The 22,105-nt window shown below is 29.0% G+C and overlaps 2 protein-coding genes, 3 long non-coding RNA genes and 1 other non-coding gene across 7 annotated transcripts; 3 read left to right on the top strand and 3 right to left on the bottom strand.

The window, feature by feature from the left end:
• Positions 1–1,528: 1,528 nt before the first annotated feature.
• Hex70c (hexamerin 70c) lies at positions 1,529–5,505 on the top strand. Its single transcript, XM_003693351.4, has 6 exons — positions 1,529–1,820; positions 2,439–2,772; positions 3,343–3,764; positions 3,867–4,183; positions 4,326–4,681; positions 4,984–5,505. The coding sequence occupies exons 1-6, from the start codon at positions 1,596–1,598 to the stop codon at positions 5,391–5,393; spliced, it is 2,064 nt and encodes a 687-aa protein (XP_003693399.1). The 5' UTR covers positions 1,529–1,595; the 3' UTR covers positions 5,394–5,505.
• LOC147657958 (uncharacterized) lies at positions 4,669–6,022 on the bottom strand. The gene is made up of 4 exons (XR_015291634.1): positions 5,786–6,022; positions 5,577–5,607; positions 5,242–5,450; positions 4,669–5,065 (listed from the first exon to the last, which is right to left on the bottom strand). It is a non-coding gene; the product is annotated as an uncharacterized LOC147657958 (long non-coding RNA).
• Positions 6,023–6,037: 15 nt separating this feature from the next.
• Positions 6,038–8,573, bottom strand: LOC147657957 (uncharacterized). Its single transcript, XR_015291633.1, has 2 exons — positions 7,228–8,573; positions 6,038–6,567 (listed from the first exon to the last, which is right to left on the bottom strand). It is a non-coding gene; the product is annotated as an uncharacterized LOC147657957 (long non-coding RNA).
• A 1,931-nt stretch (positions 8,574–10,504) lies between these two features.
• On the top strand, positions 10,505–15,022 carry LOC100868284 (hexamerin 70b). Its single transcript, XR_004224796.2, has 7 exons — positions 10,505–10,845; positions 11,494–11,827; positions 12,420–12,666; positions 12,810–12,978; positions 13,056–13,372; positions 13,451–13,803; positions 14,441–15,022. It is a non-coding gene; the product is annotated as a hexamerin 70b (transcript).
• On the bottom strand, positions 12,249–13,342 carry LOC147657956 (uncharacterized). Its single transcript, XR_015291632.1, has 3 exons — positions 13,068–13,342; positions 12,817–12,990; positions 12,249–12,724 (listed from the first exon to the last, which is right to left on the bottom strand). It is a non-coding gene; the product is annotated as an uncharacterized LOC147657956 (long non-coding RNA).
• An 808-nt stretch (positions 15,023–15,830) lies between the features above and the next one.
• On the top strand, positions 15,831–21,453 carry Hex70a (hexamerin 70a). 2 transcript variants are annotated; one of them, XM_086906337.1, is made up of 7 exons: positions 15,831–16,042; positions 17,392–17,797; positions 18,080–18,416; positions 18,984–19,393; positions 19,949–20,265; positions 20,478–20,833; positions 20,961–21,453. In XM_086906337.1, exons 2-7 carry the CDS (start codon positions 17,573–17,575, stop codon positions 21,362–21,364), a joined length of 2,049 nt encoding a protein of 682 aa, XP_086762463.1. In that variant the 5' UTR covers positions 15,831–16,042; positions 17,392–17,572; the 3' UTR covers positions 21,365–21,453. The 2 variants fall into 2 exon arrangements, with proteins under 2 accessions (XP_086762463.1, XP_031772190.1); XM_031916330.2 differs by lacking the exon at positions 15,831–16,042 and having other exon boundaries at positions 17,384–17,797.
• The last annotated feature ends 652 nt before the right edge of the window (positions 21,454–22,105 follow it).

Raw genomic sequence — 22,105 nt, 5'->3', positions numbered from 1 at the left:
CTTAAAATGAAATCCTTATCGATTTCCATTCGTCATCACCATGATGAGAATTTTGTTTTTAAAAAAAGAAAAAATTTAAATGTCTACTATGTTTACTTAATTAATTCTGAAGAGCATAATTGCATAATTTATCCTTATACAAATGTAAATTTTTTCGTAATTATTTTTTTACAAAATTTTACAAGAAAAATTTTACAAGGAATTTTCTTTCGTATTTTGAGTATTATTAAGTACGATATTGCTTAGAGAATTATATTCTTGAGACAGCAATAATTATTCGATAGAAATAATATTTGTCTGTTACATTGTATTCATTTTTTTCAAAATTTTTCCTTTCCAAATATGCGAAGAAATTGATCATTCGCGAAGAAAAATATGAATTACATTAATAATATATAATGGAATAAATAAAAATCAGAACTTGAAACAATGTTGAAAGAATGTAGTAAAAATAACTCGATTATTTGAATTAAGATTATAAATTCCAAGTTTTTATCTCAAATGCAATTAATTTTTGAATTTATGTTTGTCACTTGCCAAAGATAGATGGCATTTATTTAAAATTCTTACAAATAATATTGAATTAAATGAATAAATACGAAGAATTAATTTAGATTTATTTTCATCATTTGGAAATAATCCTATTTATTTTTCTAAAAATTTCTATTTCTTTGGCAGAATAAATAATTTATATTTAATCCTTTCCTAGGGATTTTTCGTGAAATTTGACTTTTTGCGTGATTTGTGTATTTATATAAATATAATGATCTCTGTTATTATGTCTATATTACCAAACTCAAAAAGCTGAAAAATATCTTTGAAAAATTTAATATCAAAAATTCAACTTTTTTTTTTCGAAATTAACTAATTCTATAATTTTCAAATAAATTTCTTCTCTAAAATTAAACATCGATTTTTATCCAATATTGCAATTATTATATTCAAAAGAATTTGAATTGATAATATATAAATTTAATAAAAAATTGCGTGAAAGTATTTTTAAGCTATGCATTTAACATTATTTATACGCTAGATTTCAAATCTAATCTGTGATACAGTGGGAGTTCGATTAATTGATTCACGATTATCCAAATTATCGATCTCGATTATCCAAAATCTCGATTATTACTGCATATGAGTAGCATATGAAAATAACGAAATGGTCGAAATGAAATTTAGAATGAAAAACTGCTTGGGAATTATTTGAAATTTTGCAAAAAAATTCTTTTATTAAAAAAGGAAAAAAATCCTTTTAAAAGCTCTCATTTTTTTCTCTTTCGAATGTTCTGTGATTTTTATAATCATCTTACCTCTACCTCTTTCTCTCTTTCCCTTTTTTCTTCAAAAATAAATAAAAAGAAAAAATATCATATCGCGTTTGGAAGAAATATTCGTGTTCTACTAATCAACCGTACAAATATATATGACATACGGTATCTCGATAAGTACGATATGGGTCAGAGGTTTAACGTGATTATTCTATTCCGAATAAGTATAAAAGCTCGCCGTTAAGCCCGTAACCGGTACAAAACGTCGAAACGACGGGTGTCGGCGGTAAAACGATATTTTTTCCCTTCCCCCTATCCATCGCAAGGATGTTGCCGAAGGTAGTTTTGTTGGTGGCGCTCGCTATCATTTGCGGCGCACAGGGCGCCTCTTACGCCGGAAGGCGTACCGCTGACATGGATTTCCTTCACAAGCAAAAGAAGATATACGACCTGTTACTTTACGTAAGGCAGACAGATCTGAGCGATGCAGAATGGTACGATGTAGGCAGAAACTACGACATGGAGAGCAATATGGACATGTACAAGGACAAGGTGATACTGTTGTTTATCAAGATTTTTGATGGAATTATGAAATTTCGAATAAATACTGTAGGATACCATATTAACCTAGATCTAGGTATCTTACTCGATTTAAAGTAATAACGGATTCGATATTTTCTTCGCTAATAATATAACTTTGATTACTTCGATTTCGATTTCATAATATGATTATTTACAAAATTAGTTAAAATTAGTTGAAATTAGTATTTTAATATAGATAGAATAAATCCATCAAAATAATTTATTAGTTTACGGTAAACATAAAAATATTTTTGACAAAATTAATATTGTAATTTATCGAAATAGAAATGTAATTACTTTAATTATAATTTATATATAGAATAGATACTACAGACCGATTATTTTAACGTATATAACGTAGTATATTTTATTAAAACTGAAAGAAATGTAATATCGAGTAGTAAAGCGACAAATATCGGAGACTTATACAACTAACATCTCTAAATTATAACTTTACGAATCGCAATATAACATGTAAGCTTTTATTAATATATATTATTATATAATAACATAATATATATATTATTATATAATTATTAAATTATAACTTTAATAAAAAAGTTGAATTTTAAATTTAATTAATTTTAGAATGTCGTGCAAAAGTTCCTGTGGTGGTACAAACAGGGAATGTTCCTGTCGCGTAACGCTATTTTCAGTTCGCTCAACTCTGAGCAGAAATACGAGGTGAGAATGTTATTCGAGTTATTATACAATGCGAAGGACTTCCAAACATTTTACAAAACTGCCGCTTGGGCTCGACTTCGGATGAACAGCGGCATGTTCACTACAGCGTTTTCTATCGCTATCTTCTATAGATCTGACACTAAATACATGAAACTTCCCGCTATCTACGAAATCTATCCCAATTTATTCTTCGACTCGAATATTATAGAACAGGCGCAATATTTGAAGATGTCTCGAGGTGACTATTAATTATTTTTATAACTAATATATCATTTATTTTAATTTTTTTACAACTTCGCTAAGATTAGAAAAATGAAAAGATTCAAAATAAAAATTTAAAAATGTCTCTCGCTTGTAAGTTATTATAAGTTAATCATAGATCATTAATTCTATTAGTTCTATTAAATGTTGGATTTTATATTTTTGTTTTATGATTATTGAAAAGTTAATGAATTTTTTGATAAAATTAATATTATAATTTACCGAGATAGAAATATTATTTTCATAATATCATTTTAATTACATTTCATTTATATAAAATGAAGTAAAGTTATAAATATAATAGTTCCATATTAAAGTTGAAAAATTAATAATATTAATTTTCAAATTTTTAAATTAATAAGAATCATAAATAATGTTTCGAAAAAGAAAAAGAAATTTTTATTCCGCTATTATATCTACTAGACTTAAGAACGATCGATATTATTTTTAGATATATATTTATTTTTTCCTCGAATCTCTTCGAGAACTTTAACTATTATTTATCCACTTATAATTAAGGATTAATTTTTAAAATAATATTTTTCAGGCTCTAGTGTTGTGACTGGAATGAACAACATCGAAACATACATAGTGAACACGAACTATTCTGATAAATATATGTGGGAATACGACGATCCGGAATACAAGCTTGATTACTTTATGGAAGATGTTGAATTGAACGCATATTATTACTACATGCGTGAAATGTTGCCTTATTGGATGTCCAGCAGCCAATATCACATGCCTAAAGAAATACGTGGACAGCTTTACTATTTCATTCACCACCAATTAATAGCTAGGTACTTGCTCGAACGAGTATCAAACGATCTTGGTAAAATAGCGGAATTGGATTGGAGTAAACCTATCTATTCTGGATTTTACCCCACCCTGATGCACTCTAATGGTGTAACTTTCCCACAGAGGAATAGATTTTCCTCTTTGCCCTATTATAAATATAAATATCTTAACGTGAGTAAAATTTGATTTTTTAAATAACAGAAAAGATGTCTCATTCAAAAATTTTAATTCCAAATTATAACGAATTACAACGAAAAAAATTTAATTCCTTAGATAATCAACGCGTTGGAGATGCGTTTAATGGACGCTATCGATTCCGGCTACTTGATAGACGAATATGGAAAGAAGATAAATATTTACACACCAGAAGGTCTAAATATGCTTGGCAATGTAATAGAAGGAAATAGTGACTCTATTAACATGAAATTCTACGGTATGTACGATACTCTTGCTCGCGATATCCTGGGCTTCAATCTCGAGTCCCAGAACAAGAACACTTTAATCCCGAGCGCCCTTCAAAGTTATTCTACCAGTATGAGAGATCCAGCCTTTTATCTGCTCTACAAAAAAATCTTGCGTTACTTCTTGAGGTATGTTGATTCTTTTAAATTTTATTATTTTCTAATTTTCTTTTAATATTCTATGCTATTCAATTAATTTCTTTATGTAAAGAGAAAAAGAAATGAAGAAAGTTACTAATTTTTTTTTTTTTTAACCAATATATGCATTCAGATACAAGAAACTGCAGCCTCAGTACAGTCAAAATGAACTGCAAATGCCAGGAGTTAAATTCGAATCTGTGAATATCGATAAACTATACACGTACTTTGACAAATGCGACACCCTGATCAACAATGCCGTGTCAGTAGAAAACTTCAAAGGTGGAATGTATTTACGTTTGAAGGCGCGTCGTGCTTGTATGAACCACGAGCGATTCACTTACAAAATAAACATTAACAGCGATAAAGAAACAAAAGGAATGATGAGAATCTTCCTTGGGCCAGCTTTTGAAGAGGTCAAACATGATATGGTCTATCTACAGAAATATTTTTATCTGTTTATGGAAATGGATCGATTTACCGTAACACGTTAGTATTTTTTATTCGTTTCTCGCATTATCATATAATGACAATATATCGAACATCACGCTTTAATTTAATTAATTCAAATCTTTTTCTAATTTGATAGATTTTTGATTTAAAATTTAATTTCCTTCTTATTCATTTATCGTAGATAAACTTTTGATCTAAAATTTGACTTGGAATTTTCTCTTTTTTTCTATCGTACATCGATTTTTCGCCGTGTTATTACTAAACTTATTAACACAAAGTTATTTTTTTTCTAAAAATTATCAAGAATCCAAACTCTAAAGTTCTCGTTATTTTTACAGTCCGTCCCGGAAGTAACAGCATCGAACGCCACAGCTCGGAATCAGCATTCACGATGTCAAATATAATGCCCAGCGACGAATTCTATGACAAATTGAACAAAGCGATCAGCGGAAGCGAGCCATTCACGTATTCTGAAAAAATATTGGGCTTCCCCGAACGTCTCATCTTGCCGCGTGGTAAACCGGAAGGTATGAGGTACAAGATGTTCTTCTTCCTGAGCTCGATGGACGAAAGCAACATGAAATCGTACGAAATACCTTTATACGGAAAAATAACGTTGGATAACAAGCTGTTCGGATTTCCATTGGACAGACCCATGTGGGCATGGAACTTCACCATTCCTAACATGTACTTCAAGGATGTGTTCATTTATAATCGTCCAAACGAGAAGGAGAGTATGAATTACTGAACGAAAACACAGTTTTCGTTTAAAACGGTGCACTTTTTTCAAACGATTTACAATATTCTGCAAGAAATTTTTTAAATAAAGGATTCTGAATAAAATTGAATTTTTTTGCTTATTGATTGTTGATTTTTTTTTTTTATTATATAGATGGATTAATTAAGATTATACGTAAAACAAAAACATTACCTGTATAGGATGTTTGGTTGAAGAGACGACTCTGTAAAATTAAATAAGAGATAAAAAAAATTTTGTCATTTAATTGTTGGCAATTGAAATATGTTTGGCATATTTTGATTTGTATTGTATTCAATACCATCTTTTTTATATTTTATATCAGATGAAGTCATTACGTAACTGGCCTAAAATATCTAAAATATCTAAAATATCTTTCTTACTCGTTGCATCGATGAGGATAGTTTTTCCTTTCTCTAAAACTGAATTTTAAAATTATTTCGAGGTCTAATTTAAAACTGATATAGTTCGATTTTGTTCATCGAGTAATCGCGAAGAATTATCGATGAAACGAAATACTTCGATTAATCGATAATCGAGAACATAAAATTTAAAAACATCTGTTTTTAGCGATTTTTCGAGCAATGATTCATTACTAGAAATGCAGTATAATATCTTTCAAATATCTTCCAAACTTTGTTATAAACATCTGCTATATTTATTATTTATTTATTACTATATATACTTATATTATTATTCTAATATCATATTATGTGTTTTTATATCATATTTAATATCATATTACGTATTTTTATATTCTTTCATAATTTATTAATATTAAAAATGACATTAAACATGATATAAACTTCAAAGTGATATTAATTCGATTTTTTTCTATAATAATAAACGTAAAAAAATGGCTGAATTAATTTGCATCACTACGATTTTCAGCAAACAAAATAAAATTGATTTTAATTCTTCATTATATTTTTGTCTTTGAATGTTTGTATCAACATTTTATACGTGAAATATTATATCGAATGCAATCGATTTCTTCCACTTGATAATTCAATTTCGATTTTTAAATTTTCAAACATTTTGGAACCTTCGAAATTTTAAGATTCAAGCTCTTCTCTTTCGATTCGAAATACATACATCAGGATTTTTCATAATTTTGACAAGATTTTTTAAATAACATCCGTTTAAGAAGAATGTCTTCTACTCTCTAAAAAAAAACATATACAATTTATACATCTGTAAATATATAAATGCAATGAAATGTATTATGGAAAAAAATTCAAGTTATTGTACAAAAAACATCAAAAAAATTATGACTTATATAAAAACATATGCATTAAATAGAATAAAAAAAAAAAGATCTAAAAGATCTCGCAATCAATAGATTAATTAAAACAGCTAATGTGATCTTAAATAAATAAATTTAAGAAGAAAAATTAATAAAGAATTCATATTGCTAGAGTTAATATTTTAAGATTATTTAAAATTATTATCGGTATTATTTATTTTGTATACTTTTTATATAAAGAAATAACGTTTATATATCAAATTTAAAAAAGAAAAACATTCTTATTATGTGATCTTTGTATTTTCAAATAAATATTTTTCTAAGTTTTATAAATAAATTTTAAAAATCTTTTTTAAATATCTACTTTATATCACAATCTATAATTTTTTTTCTACAAATATGAAACCTCTTGAACTTTTTCGTATATATGATTCCTGAAAATATTTTAACGTAAATAAATTCAAATTTGAAAGAATCCAATCCATCGTTTGATAATCCAAAAAGAAAAAAGTTCTAATAGAATCATATTTAAAGCGATCGAAATGTTTCAAAGTACATGTGTAATTATAATATACGCACTTTGAACTTCCAATAAATACATAAATGCTATCAATATAATTTTTTTTCTCAAGTTAGGCACACTCTGTTATCGTTCTTTTTTCGTTCTTCTACCTCCAACGCCAACCGAGAACGCACTTTCAACGCACTTTCATCACTTCTTTCTACCAATAGATAGATCCTCTTGAAAGTTCCATTATTCAATTATATAACACGAACCAATTGAAAAATTAATGAAGAAATTATTTTCATATACTTCATGTTTGAACAAATTATTCTTTCTTTCGAGATACTTCTTTCTTAAATCAATTTGCCACCAGGGGAAAATAAGCAATAATAACGTTGACTCTTCAAATAACAAACTGGAACTGGTCTACTCTTAATCCGATGTAATATGGTATAAAACGGATGACGCAACATTTTTGCAACATTGCAAATTTGCATTTTTTTCAATAAAGTACGATGGAACTGAAAATGAATAGGAGAAAGTGGAGGGAAGAGAGATCAAATATAAAATATCCATAGAGAATTTAAGTAATTCACGGATCTTTTGAAAATAAAATATAAAACAACCCTTGGACGAAATTACAAATTGGTTGAAATTATGATGAATGATTGCACGTTATGTTGTCGCGATATATTTGTATAAAATAATATATGCATAAGCAGCAAAATGTTATATATTATTGTTATGAACGTATAGATTATATTCAATTATATAATTTGATTATATAATAAAATCTTCATATTTCGAAAATTAATAAATACCAATTAAAATTTTATATTTATAATTTTTCTCAAAACTGTTTCAAAATTTCATTTCAAAATGATTATATACAGCTGTTACATTATATTTATTGTTTACAATTATGGATCAGTATCTTCCAACCTTTTTTGAATTGCAATGTTTCTTTTTGTTTCATATTCAAATAATTTTTGCGACAAAACGAATTCAACAAATTAACAGTGTGTATGTAAATTTTGCGTGCATGAAAAAATGACAATATAATTTTTCACATATAGAGAATATCATAAAAACTTGTCTGGAGTTGGAACAAACAACCATCTTTATCTTATGTTATCAAAATTGATTTGAAGACCTACATCAACTAAATATATCCTGCTCATTTTTGTAAATATAATAACCTAAATAAATAATCTAAATCGTCTGACCACTGTTTTCGATCATTTTTTTTTTTTTCGCGCGCGATAAGAATTTAGTCTCGATTGCACAACTTGCGATCAACGAGAATTTTTTTCATTCCATTGATTTATCCCCGCAAAATACCTAATCGAATTAAAGAAATATCTGCTTTCATATTGTCTTCACGATCGATGCTTGCAATTTTACATCTTCGATATAATATAATTTGACATCGTTCTTATGTTTATTTCTCGAAAGATTTCATTGACATAGAGATATATATCGCGTATCGCAATTTTATCGATTATATCAAATTTCGCGATTCAACCACGTGAGACGACAAATATCGATATCGCGAGATAACGATTATCGATATTTTACAAGAAGATTCACTCGATCTGTCACAAGCACGCTCGCATTGACTTTCGTAAGAGTGAATGATAAGCTAAAAATCAATAATTGCGATCTTACATAATAAAAAAGAGTGAATGAACTTTCTTTGTGTAGAATGTGAAACTTCTTATTCAAGTTGGATACATTTAAAGTTTAAATCGTTAATTCTCCTTGCTAGTACGATTAAATGTGATTAATATAGTGCTCATCCTTTTTTTATAATTCAAATTATTCGTAAATAAATATTCTATTTTATGTAACTCTATCTTTAAACGAAGAAAATAGAAAATAATTTGCAGGAAAGGAAATTAAATAATAATTGATTTCATTATGTAATAATTTTCGAAGTTATCAATTTGAAAAGTTATGAATTAATATCACCGTTTATCCATTCCTTCAAATAACTTTTAAAAAATGATTTCATGGAATCAAGCTATTCCTTTGTAACTATTATTAATTATAATCTTAATCGATAATCTTATTTAAAATTTTTTTTCGATAAGTTTCTTCGAGAATGGAAAAAGATGTTAAATGAATATTCTAATACATAAAAGATTCGTTGAAAGGAAGGAATGATACTAATGATATAACGAATAATATCAAAGCCTCTGAGGTCATTCCAAAGAGTTTGCAAAACTATTTTAAAAGATAAATAAGTCGCTGACATTGATATATCATCGTGATATTAGAACATAACAATTTTATCACGAGTTCGCAAAGTTCGTTCATTGTCAAATTTCGTACGTTGTTACGTAAGTTAGGTTATTGATCTCATCGAGTCTTTTTATTTATTCTTTTTCCACTTAAATTATATATAATTTACAAAGCAATAAAATTAATAATAATAATAATAATATCAGTTTGTCTTTTCATTCTTCTAATTTTTTTTCTAATTCAACAAGAGTTTTTAGTCGAACAATGATATCGTACGTGTTGTGCTATCTCTATTATCGATATATATCGATATTATTATATATATATATATCGATATATCTTCAATTTAAATTCATATTTTCTCGTATAATTTAGTTTCTGGCATTTTGTACTCGTATTAAACTTATATTTGCGATCAATTAAAATTATTTATTTATTTTGAAAAAAGTTATTATTTTTGAATAATTCATGGAAATGAAATAAATCATTGTTGTTCTTTTCACGTTTCGAATATCGTAATAGCGTAAAACGATCGATCGAAAATTAATTTTGTTGAGTGTATTTTATTATATGAATTTATCAAAATGATTGATAAAAAGAAACATTAATTTTAAATTAAATAATCAATCCGTTATATTTACGCGAATTATTACTTGCGTACAGATAATGGGATCACGTACGAATTTTTAGCGGCAATTTTACAATAAATAATTTCTCCTCATCAATAAATATTATTTTTAAATCATATAACATCCATTCAAAATTATTCGAAATTTATTCATATACCTCATAAATACTCCAATAAATTTATTTCTCATAATATTAATTAATTCTTTCGTCATGTATTAAATAATAATAGCTGTTATTTATTTAAAAAATTCCAAATTTCATTTAATTTTTATGCCAAAAAAATTAATTGCTCAATTTTGAATTCACTCAATATTATTTACTAGAAAAATTATTTTTAATACATTTTCGTATCGAATTGCGTAATTACATCGATCGAATCGGCTAAATTGCACCCTACCCTATCTTTATCAACGATTAAAAGGCAAAAAAACGCATAAGATAAACCGTCTACTTTCACCACCCTCGCGACCTTACCCTAAATCGACCCGAACGATACACATTATCGATCTGTTTTATCGAAGTCCAACAATTTCGAGTTCGAGTATATAAACTGGTGACTGGCCCGGTCTCTTCCAACTACGGTTCAACGAATGATCGTGATCATGAAGGCCGGATTCCTATTTTTCGCGAGTCTCTGCTTGCTTGCCCAGGCAATGCACCAGGTCAACAAGGTCGCCGACAAGACATATGTTACTAGACAGAAGAACATCTACGAACTCTTCTGGCACGTGGACCAACCGACCGTTTACCATCCAGAACTCTACCAGAAGGCGCGCACTTTCAATATCGTTGAAAATCTCGACAATTATAATGACAAAGTAAGTAGAAATAAATGAAGATTTTAACAAGCTTTTATAAGAATCGGTAACAATTTGTTGGATGATTATCTAAGACTAAGTGGAATGCTATTTTTTACCGAATCGATGTACATATTCTTAATATATTCATGCGAGTATTGGAGATCTTTGGAAAATCGATTTTTGAGCATGAAATCAAAAATGCAAAAATTTTATGATCGGTTGAGACTTGTTTATCGAGTTAAGCAATTGAAATTTACGTTCAATAAAGCGTTCAATAAAGTGAGATTGTTCTAAACAAATAAATTATTAACTTAATAAATAAGTCTTAACTTATTAATTTTTGCGTATCAATTTTTGTGTTTGCCTTGCCTTCTAGAGAATATATTAACACTCTGTGTACAGAGTAAATATATTTAAACTGTACAAAAATATGGCTACTTACATCGCCACGTACATAACGCATGATGTAAAAATTATTAATATTCTCTAAATTACAACCAATTATACGTATAGAAAAATGTTGTTCAGAATCAAGAAATGCTTGTGTTTCTAAACATTTGATACCAAATAAAATATCCTATACCATCATAAAATCATTGTAAACGAAAGTTTTTTCTTCTTTCTCGTTTTTGAGTCTGCAATTCTTTTTTTCTTGTTTAATAATAGGAAGCGGTGAACGAGTTCATGCAACTCTTGAAACATGGAATGCTTCCGCGTGGCCAAGTGTTCACGATGATGGACAAGGAAATGCACCACCAAGCCGTGGTGCTTTTCCGCGTTCTGCACAGCGCCAAGACATTCGACGTGTTCTATAACACAGCTGTCTGGGCCAGATTCCATGTAAACGAACAGATGTACGTGTACGCGTTAAGCGTAGCCGTGATCCACCGTCCTGACACCAGACTGATGAAATTGCCGCCATTGTACGAGATGATGCCGCATTTATTCTTCAATGATGACGTTATGCAGAGAGCTTACAACATCGCCATGGGTGACATAGGTTGCAGAAATTTTTTACTTTTATTTCTACATACGATATGTATGGTAAACTTTGAACGAGCGATTAAAAGAACACTTGATGAACACTTGTAGAATGGTAGAATTGAAATTTAATCGATAAAAATTAAATTGAAACTTTCGAGGAAAAGTTTCGTTCGAATTCTTCCAACTCTGTTCGACTCGATCAAAATTTTCAAATTCATTGACAATGAATAGATATGTTCATTCAATCTTTACCGTGTATACCGCGATTTTGTCCAATTTTAGAAAATTTGGAAATTGAAATGTTTGTATGAAAAACATTTTTCAAAACATCGATTTTATTTGAATTTTTTCAACTCATTTTGAACGATTATAATCTATTCCTATATGAATTAATCAAATTGTCTTGGAGACAATGAATATTTGAATGAATTATTATATAAAATTTTCTATTCCTCCTTTTATTCGTATATTTAAAAATGAATTTTCACAAAATGCAAAATTTATAACGCAGTATAAAATAAAATTATAATTCTTCATGAAAGGAAGAAACGGATTAATTTTTGAAATTGGAAAAATTATTCATGAAAATTTTCTTTCAATTTGATTAGCTGGCGTGAAGAAGACTCTGAACGGCGTCGATCATTACTTGCTTCCGGCGAATTACACCGGATGGTACTTGACCAGACACAACGTACCCGAGCAGAGATTAAACTACCTCACCGAGGATGTTGGCCTCAACCAGTTCTACTTCATGTTCAATCACAATTTCCCACCTTTCATGCTTTCAAACTCGCTCAATCTTCCACAAATTCGTGGTGAATTCTATTTCTTCATCCACAAACAACTGTTGAACAGGTACGTTGCTTTACCAGCCATAAAGAGTAAAATATTTTTATAGACGGTTTCAATTTTCCTGCAAATATAAATACAATATTATCTCGTGTAAGAAACGTGATGCAACGATATCTACGTGAATTTTATTAAAATTCATCTTGCAGATACTACCTCGAGAGGCTTAGCAACGATATGGGTGAGGTTAGCTACGTGAACCTAAATCGTCCCATATCGACTGGATACTATCCCACCATGAAATTCCGCAATGGACTTTCCTTCCCTCAGAGAGAAACTGACGCTGTGGTTCCACTCCATATGCAGAAATATGTTAAAGTAAGCACGTTTCTAAATATTAAACAATAACATTGTGATAAATAAATTGAATAATTATTTATTAATTCGAATTATAGATGATCAAGGACCTCGACTTCAGGATCTCAATCGCCATCGATCTTGGCTATGTCATAGACGCACACGGCAACCACGTCAACTTATACACGAAAGAAGGGCTGAACATTCTTGGTAACATCATTCAAGGTAACGCGGACAGCGTTAACGTGCAATTCTACGGACAATTGGATCCGCTCGTGAGAAAAGTCTTCGGTTTCGGTTACGAATCCAACGTCAAGTATCAAGTCGTCCCATCCGCTCTTCAAATGTGGTCTACCAGTTTGAGGGATCCTGTATTCTTCAGCATCTACAAGACCATCGTTGATTATTATCACAAGTACGTGATTCTTCTTCTATGAGAAAAGAAAAAAAAAAAAATTACAATTAATTGAAAGCATGCGTATTTTTGTCACAGATACAAGGAGAATCTTCCGAAGTACACCATGGAAGAATTAAATTTCCCAGGTGTAAGCATCGAATCCGTGTCCGTGGACAAACTCACCACTTACTTCGATCATTTCGAGTCCTTGTTGAACAATGGAGTGTCGGTTCGTAGTCACACAGAAGCCAAGAACACCGTGATCAAAGCTCGACAATACAGGCTGAACCACAAACCTTTCACCTATCACATCACCGTGAACAGCGACAAGAATACCAAAGGTGTAGTTCGTATCTTCCTTGGACCGAAATACGACGAGTTCGGCCATGAAGTTGACCTCGTGCACAATTACATGAACTTCATGCAGTTGGACGAGTTCGTGGTTAACCGTACGTATCATCTTTATCGTTTACAAATTATATAAATAAGAATACAGTTTCCCTTGTATCTGTTACGTACGTTCTATTGTTGGAAAGAAGTGCCAAGAGCTAATGAATACGCGGATTTGAATTCGCGATGTTTATTTTCACATGAGTTTTTTCTTTCTAATGTATTATTTATAGAGAAGGGCAATCTTTCGTATAATTTCATAGTTGAAAATAGTTATGCGTTACTTTTACAAAAAAATTCCTTCATTTTATACATTGATATTCAATCTTCTGGTAGCTTGTGATATCAGGAGGTTAAAAAGTAATTAAAATTTCGAATAAAGTTACTTTAAACAATTTTATTAGCTATTACAGTTGACCCATTTATGATTATTCGATACTCTAAATAATAAATTGTCGAAGTAACTTTATTCTTAATTTCAATCGTTAAAGTTTTGCCCATCTCTATTCTACCATCTCTATCTAAAAATAATCCATTCCTCGAAACTTCTTTTCGTCATTCAACACCCGTTACTCGTTTCAGTGCCTAATTTTTGAGCAACTCCTCTCGTCGTCCTTCGAAAAAATTTTTTTTTTCGAGAGAAACATTCGTTCAGCGCTTCGATTTCGATTTTTTTTTCTTTTTTTTTTTCCGCAGTGAAAAGCGGAAGCAACACAGTCGACAGAAGCAGCCACGAATCCGTCTTCGTTGTCCCCGACGATGTTCCCAGCGATGTGCTGTACAAGAGGCTGGTGGCCAGCGAGGAAGGTAACGAGTCCTTCAAGTACTCTTCGCAGCCTTACGGCTTCCCCGACAGACTTCTCCTACCCAAGGGCAAGAAGGAAGGTATGCCGTACAATCTGCTCGTGGTCGTCACTCCGTTCGACGAGTCGAACGTCGTCCAAATAGACTCCCCTGTATGGGGTCGCAACGTTTACGACACGCATCCTATGGGCTTCCCTCTGGACAAACCTGTCGATCCTTTGCTCCTCGTCCTGTCCAACATCCACGTCACGGAGGTCCTCGTTCATCATAGGGAGATGGAGGAGTTGAACGTTGCCCTGTAAACGTTGTGTAGAATTTAATACGTAGATTTGATCTTTCTTTCCTTACTTTTTTCTTTTTTAAATTATTTGCAATTAGAGAGAAAAAAAAAAATTCGTTTAAACGAGAAAGGAAGAGAGATGTAGAGAGAAAAAAAGAGATGTGAACGAAATAAAAAGATGTGAGAATTATAAATTTTTTTTTCTTTTTTTGAATTCTTGCGCTCCTGTCATCCCACCACGAGGAAGAAATTAATAAATTAATTGTCACTTGTCGCCCGTTTATAATAACAAGTGCATGGGAAATTTGCAGAAAGTTATTTGAGTTAAGAGAGATAAAATTTATAAGCAACTCTTTTTAATTTCGTGTTATTAATTTGTCTGTAAAAATTGATTAAAGAAAAGAAAAAAAAAAAAAAAAAGTTCGAGCAACAGATAAACATTATCGAATATTAATTTTAAACGCGATAAACATTTATATTTCGTGTTATTTGAAAGAAAATGTGCGATTAAAACAACTGTGAACAAGAAACAAATCTATAAAAAAAAAAAAGGATACAATTGATTGCAAAAATCATTTTTATTTATATTTAAATGTTCTAAAAAGATATTTCCTAACTTAATTAATCATTATTTTGACGATATATTGGTGGAGATTATTGATTATTAAAATTTTCAATAATTAAAAGATAAAAACTATTAGTATGTAAGGATCTAATAAATTGAATATTCATTGGCACGACAAAACAACAGCTGTGCAGACAAGAGAACTTCATTTCCGGCATAAATCACATCGAAATTATCATCGGAGACAATAGTATCCCTTGACTATAATGAATTATTAACCAATCCAAGCTGATAATAGGAAGAAAACTCGAGTAAGAGCAAGTGTTTCGCACGATAATTGCAATCGAGCTACGATAAAACGTTTTTATACATTCTTATATGTACATTCTTAATGTTGTAATGATACACGATTACGAGAAAATACTTGCAACATAAACAGTTACATAGCGATAGGGATAAAATCAATCCTGTGTATTCATACATGTGTGCTTTAACTTTTGTTAAAGAAGAAAAAAAAAGAAAAAATCAGGATCATTGACAATTTTCAATATTTTTCGTGTTTTTTAATAAAATTTAACAGTGAATTTTTATCAATTATTGATACATTTCACGCATATACATATCGATAATTTACACATCATGGTTACACGTTAGATCTTATTATTTTTTGCTCTTATATGCATCCATTTTTCATCCATGCATCATATCTTTTGCAATATGAATCCAATTAAAAATTGGTTAAAAAATTGGAATTTATTTGAAACATTTATGCGTACATATAATCACATTTAAAGAAAAGAATTCTGAACGTTTGATAAAATCATCGAAAAATAAAAGATAAAACAGTGCATAAGTTATTGTAATTAAAGTAAAAGGAGAGAATAAAACGAATTATTCGTATGAATGTATATTTTAGTGATTAATAATAATAATAATAATAATAATAATAATAATAATAATAATAATATTAATAATTTAAATATAATTCAGTCTAATAAATTTTATTAAAAACATGAAAAATTGAAAATTACGAGTGATCCTAATTTTTTGATCAAGGATTGTATATTATATCCAAATTTATAATCTCCATGCTTACAGTATCGATTTTCTTTATTATTATTATTTTTTTTTTATTATTTTCAATGTTTTCATAAATTCTTATTCGAGTTCCTTACGTAATTACTTTTATGCAAAATACGATTCTGTGAATTTGTACTTTTTTTGACGAATTTGGATTTTATTTTCTTAATTTTGAAAAAGTCTCTTTAACATTTAATATTACCAGATATTAAAAGTGTGTAAATATATAATTATAAAATGTTAACAATTATAAAATCGAACGAAGATAAGGGACTCTATGAAAAGTTATCGATTGTTATTGCGCTATTCTCTTATCCCATGATGATATTGACTTGTTGTGGTAAACATAATAATTGTTATTCGATTCTAGTATCGAGGAGTTGTATAATAATTCTCATTATCTTTTCAAAAATTTATTTTTCAATCGACTTATCGACATTATCTCGTGATTTATTTTTTCCTCTTAATTTAAATCGCATAAAAAATAATCTTCATTGACCTTCACTGCGATCATATAACATTATTTTACGAAAATGTATAATTACGCGCATATCCTTACTAAAACTTTAAAATTTGTCTAAATAAAATTTATTTTTCCTTTGTATCATAGATATAAATTTCATTCGACGAAAGTTACGATTCGAAATTAATAACATTACTCATCGAATAATTAACATGAATTAAAAATCATAAGATACTTCGATAAGATACTTTTGTAAACGTAATTATTTTAAAAATTAATCTCATCCGTAATAAACGAAAATATAATTTTTTCTCGTTTCGAATTATTAATCAAATTAAAAATGTTCTCGCTTTATCTACTTTCTTTTTATAAAGTATTAACGATGTAGTTTAAACTGTCCACATATGGTATTATTTATATCCTCCAATATGAAAAAATCAACTAAAGGATTACAGATTTTATCGATCAAATGGAAATTTACGTTATTTGATTTGATAAATGGAGAATCGAAAAAGCAAACGGAACAACGAGGGAAAAAGAATCGAGGGAGAGGGGATGAGAGTATGAGGGTATAAGAGTAGTCGCGCTTCAAGCATCTCCACTCTCAGATTCTGCGGTTTTCATCTTCTCGAAAATATGTTTATACCGTCACAAGTGTGGCTAGTTGGCTTATTGGCCTTCAGTTTGGTCGGTGCAGAATATTACGACACGAAAACAGCGGACAAGGACTTCCTGTTAAAACAGAAGAAGGTATACAATCTGCTTTATCGCATCGCTCAACCAGCTTTGGCGAACATTACATGGTACAACGAGGGTCAAGCATGGAACATAGAAGCCAACATCGATTCCTATACCAATTCGGTGAGTAATCGCAAAGATTAAACAGAATGAATCACGATCTCTCCGATCAAATGTTATTCCTAAATGTTATAATGTTCCTTTTAAAAATTATTCTATGATTAAGTGAGAAAACAACAGGATTGTATTTTAAATTTTAAAATTCTGAATTTTGCTAAGTGATAGTTTTATTTGTAAAAGTATATTTAGGAAAATAAAATAAAAAAAAGTTTTCCAAAATTATTGGCAAGATAATATATAAATATATAAAACAATGTTTTAAAAATTATACTCGTAAATTTTCAGGCTGTGGTGAAGGAATTCCTTTCGATATACAAGCATGGGATGCTTCCACGTGGAGAATTATTCTCTCTCTATTATCCGCAGCTTCTTAGGGAAATGATAGCCTTGTTCAAATTATTTTACCATGCGAGAGATTTCGAAATTTTCTTCAAGACGGCTCTCTGGGCGAAAAACAACATAAACGAAGCGCAATACATATACGCTTTGTACACCGCCGTGATCAGAAGGCCGGATACCAAATTCATTCAACTGCCACCACTCTACGAGATATGCCCCTATTTCTTCTTCAATTCAGAAGTATTGCGGAAAGCCAACCACGCTCTGATTTTTGGCAAATTAGGTAATATATACATTCTTGTTTTTAATAGTTTTTGAAAAGTTTATGCGAAATTTTTGTTCAATTGTACAAGATGAATGATGATTCTCTTTGATCAATTAATTTGTTCATAATATTGTTCCTTCTTAAAAGGATTCTATGATTAGTCGAAAAACAATGCTTATATAAATTTTTGTTTGAAACTTTGCAAAAGAATAATTTTATATATTAGTAGAATCTTTGACAAATATTTTATTCCGTATAGAGAAATTGAATTTTTTTTATAAAATTGTAAACTAGTATCTTTGAAATAACAAAATATTGTAATTTTTTTTTGTTTCGTTAAGTAAAAAAAATTCGAAGAATTATTTTACTTATAAATGATTAAAATGATAAAAATAAATAGATATATGTAATTATCTTTTTATCTCGATAAATATTAATTTTATATAAAACATTTTCCACTTTTCAATAGTGTAAAATAAAAATTACAAATTTTGTCACATTTTTGGTTATGTCAAGCAACAAATACTCAAACACTACTATAATCGTGATCGAAATTATGATTGAAATTATTTTTCATTATTCCAGACACAAAAACAACTGGAAAGTACAAAGAATACACAATTTCAGCAAATTATTCGGGCTGGTATTTGAATCACGATTACAACTTGGAGAATAAATTAAATTACTTTATCGAAGATATCGGGTTGAACACTTACTACTTTTTCTTGCGTCAAGCATTCCCATTCTGGTTACCATCGAAGGAATACGATTTGCCGGATTATCGTGGTGAAGAATATTTATACAGCCACAAGCTATTGTTGAACAGATATTTCTTAGAAAGGCTTTCCAATGATTTACCTTATCTCGAGGAGTTCGACTGGCAAAAACCATTCTACCCTGGTTATTATCCCACCATGACTTTTTCCAATGGATTACCATTCCCACAAAGGCCGATCTGGAGCAATTTGCCCATCTACAAATACAAATACATCAGGGTAATCGAAAAAATTCAAGTGTTTCTAGATTTTTTTTGACAAGAATTATTCTATCAATATTTAAATTATTAAAGAATTGAATGTTATCCAAAAATGTGGGAATATCCGTTAACTGAAGATTTCTGAGATAATTTCAAGCAACATTTTCCTTTTCTTTCTTATTAACATGTTAAAAACATTGACCAATCACAAAGCATGTAGCCTAATTGAATAGCGTTGGCTATGTGCTGAGCATGAACAAGTCTAAACAACATACATCGAGGAAAGTATGTTCTTATCGATGAAAAATTATATCGAATTGTATCACGAACAATGAATAATTATACTCGATTAGGGTAATGTTAATAAAACCATTAATAAAATCGTAACGAAAAATTTTCACAAAGAAAAACATTGTTTAAAATTAGGAATTTCCCAGTTAATGGGAATTAAATATTTCTATTTAATATTTCTACATTTTTGGGCCTGTATACGAAGAATGTGTTCATATCATACGCATATTCTAAAAATCATTCGATCAATTCGGTTAAAATAATAATTTTGATTTCATTGAAGGAAATTATGAACAAGGAATCGAGAATATCGGCAGCAATCGATTCTGGTTATATTCTGAGCAACGATGGAAAGTGGCATAATATTTATAGCGAGAAAGGTTTGAACATTCTTGGAAATATAATCGAAGGTAATGCCGATTCGTACAACAGTGAATTCTATGGTAGCATCGATACTCTCTCGAGGAAAATCCTTGGTTACAATTTAGAAGCAGCGAGCAAATATCAAATTGTTCCTAGCGCCTTGGAAATTTTCTCCACATCTATGAAAGATCCCGCATTCTATCGGATTTATAAAAGAATAACTGATTATTATCATAGGTAATTAATTTTAATTTCTTTTTAATTCTACGGTATATCTTATAATTTTAAATAAATTTAATAGTAGTAAATCTAAATATATTATTTCCTATATCACTTTTCAGGATTTTTAACGAAGAAAAAAAAATAAGATCATTTAAAAAAAAATCGTTTTAATTTGTAACGAAAAAATATAATGATTAATATCGATTTAATGTTATATTTGTTTCCAGCTACAAAATGCATCAGAAACCGTACAATAAAGATGAAATTATTTATCCCAATTTGAAGATCGAATCTTTTACCGTGGATAAACTGATTACGTACTTTGAACAATTTGATACAACGATCAACAATGGATTGTTACTTGAAGAGCAAAAAAACGATGACAAATTGTTTTTAATTAAAATTAGACAGTATCGTCTAAATCACAAACCGTTCAACTTCCATATTACTATCAACTCTGATAAACCAATGAAAGCAGTCATTAGACTTTTTATCGGACCAAAATACGATTCGCATCACAAACTGATCGAAATTCCAGAAGATCTAAAATATTTTTACGAAATTGACAATTGGATTCTAGATCGTAAGTTTACTTATTTTTACTTCTCTCTATCAATTTCGTTTACTTATTCAATAATAAAAGAAGAGATTAAAATGATGACTTTTACATTTCATCTTACAATAATTATCTGTTATATTATTTTCAACAGTGAACTCCGGTTTGAACAAAATTACACGTAACAGTTTAGATTGTTTCTTCACGATGAATGATTTAGAGCCGAGCGAAATATTTTACGAAAAGATCGAAACGTCTCTCAACAGTGGCAAACCATTCACTTACAATGAAAGAATTTTTGGATTCCCAGGAAGATTGTTATTGCCCAGAGGCAAAAAGGAAGGAATGCCATTCCAGCTGTTCTTATACGTTAGCCCAGTCTCTTCGGAATATCAATACAATTCGAGAATATGGGGTGATTACAAATTTGACAAAAGACCATTTGGTTTTCCGTTAGACAAACTTCTCTATGATTTCAATTATGATGGGCCTAATATGTTGTTCAAAGATATTCTTATTTATCACAAGGATGAATTTGATATGAATATCACTTATTAATTATTTTTTCTTTTCATTTATATCTTTCACATTTATTTTTATAATATTATAATTTTATAATAAATGTTTGCTTCTTTTCTATCCCCCAATATGTTTTATTTTTTTCACATTTTTATATATGCATGCGTATATTATTATATCGAATATAAAATTATAATATAAATAATAATAATAAATAAATAATAAATAAATTATAAATAAATAAAAAAATAATAAATAAATGAATAAATAGATTAATAAATGAATAAATAAATAGTTATTATTAATAATGAATTAATAATTAATAATTAATATTAATATTTAATATTAATAATTAATAATGAATAATTATTATAATGTATATTAATTTAGAATGTAATTTAGAATAAGTAATTGATACTATTTTCTGTATTAATAGAATTTATTCAAATGTTTAATTTCAATCTATAATTTATCAATTATATATTTAAAAATTTCAGAAAAAATTTTACTCAAATTTAGTTTTATATAGATATAATTCTCATATTAAACACAATTGACTAATAATAATTAGCTAATAATTATCTTTTAAAAATTAAGATATATTTGATTTTGAAAAATGTTGAATGTGTCTTTAATTATCGTATCTTGTTTGTGATTACACATTAAAAGCAAATATAAATAAGAAGCTATAATGGAAAAAGAATGGAAATAAAATTGAAGAGTTAGCGCCATCTTTAAAGTGCCGTAGATAAAACAAAATATAGATGAGAATAAATAATA

The sequence above is a fragment of the Apis florea genome, unplaced genomic scaffold (genome assembly GCF_048593485.1).
Source record: "Apis florea isolate Af1SG1 unplaced genomic scaffold, ASM4859348v1 contig_2492_pilon, whole genome shotgun sequence".
In the NCBI taxonomy this organism is placed as follows: domain Eukaryota; kingdom Metazoa; phylum Arthropoda; class Insecta; order Hymenoptera; family Apidae; genus Apis; species Apis florea.
The sequence above is the reverse complement of the archived record's forward strand: the minus strand, read 5'-3'. Positions and strand labels throughout refer to the sequence as shown.

Excerpts from the sequence above, each read along its gene's own strand:
- Hex70a (XM_086906337.1), top strand. The coding sequence starts at position 17,573 with ATGTTTATACCGTCACAAGTGTGGCTAGTTGGCTTATTGGCCTTCAGT. Across the intron at positions 19,394-19,948 it reads ACAAATACAAATACATCAGG|GAAATTATGAACAAGGAATC; the intron begins GTAATCGAAAAA and ends ATTTCATTGAAG. Across the intron at positions 20,834-20,960 it reads TGACAATTGGATTCTAGATC|TGAACTCCGGTTTGAACAAA; the intron begins GTAAGTTTACTT and ends TATTTTCAACAG.
- Hex70c (XM_003693351.4), top strand. The coding sequence starts at position 1,596 with ATGTTGCCGAAGGTAGTTTTGTTGGTGGCGCTCGCTATCATTTGCGGC. Across the intron at positions 2,773-3,342 it reads ATATTTGAAGATGTCTCGAG|GCTCTAGTGTTGTGACTGGA; the intron begins GTGACTATTAAT and ends AATATTTTTCAG. Across the intron at positions 4,682-4,983 it reads GGATCGATTTACCGTAACAC|TCCGTCCCGGAAGTAACAGC; the intron begins GTTAGTATTTTT and ends TTATTTTTACAG.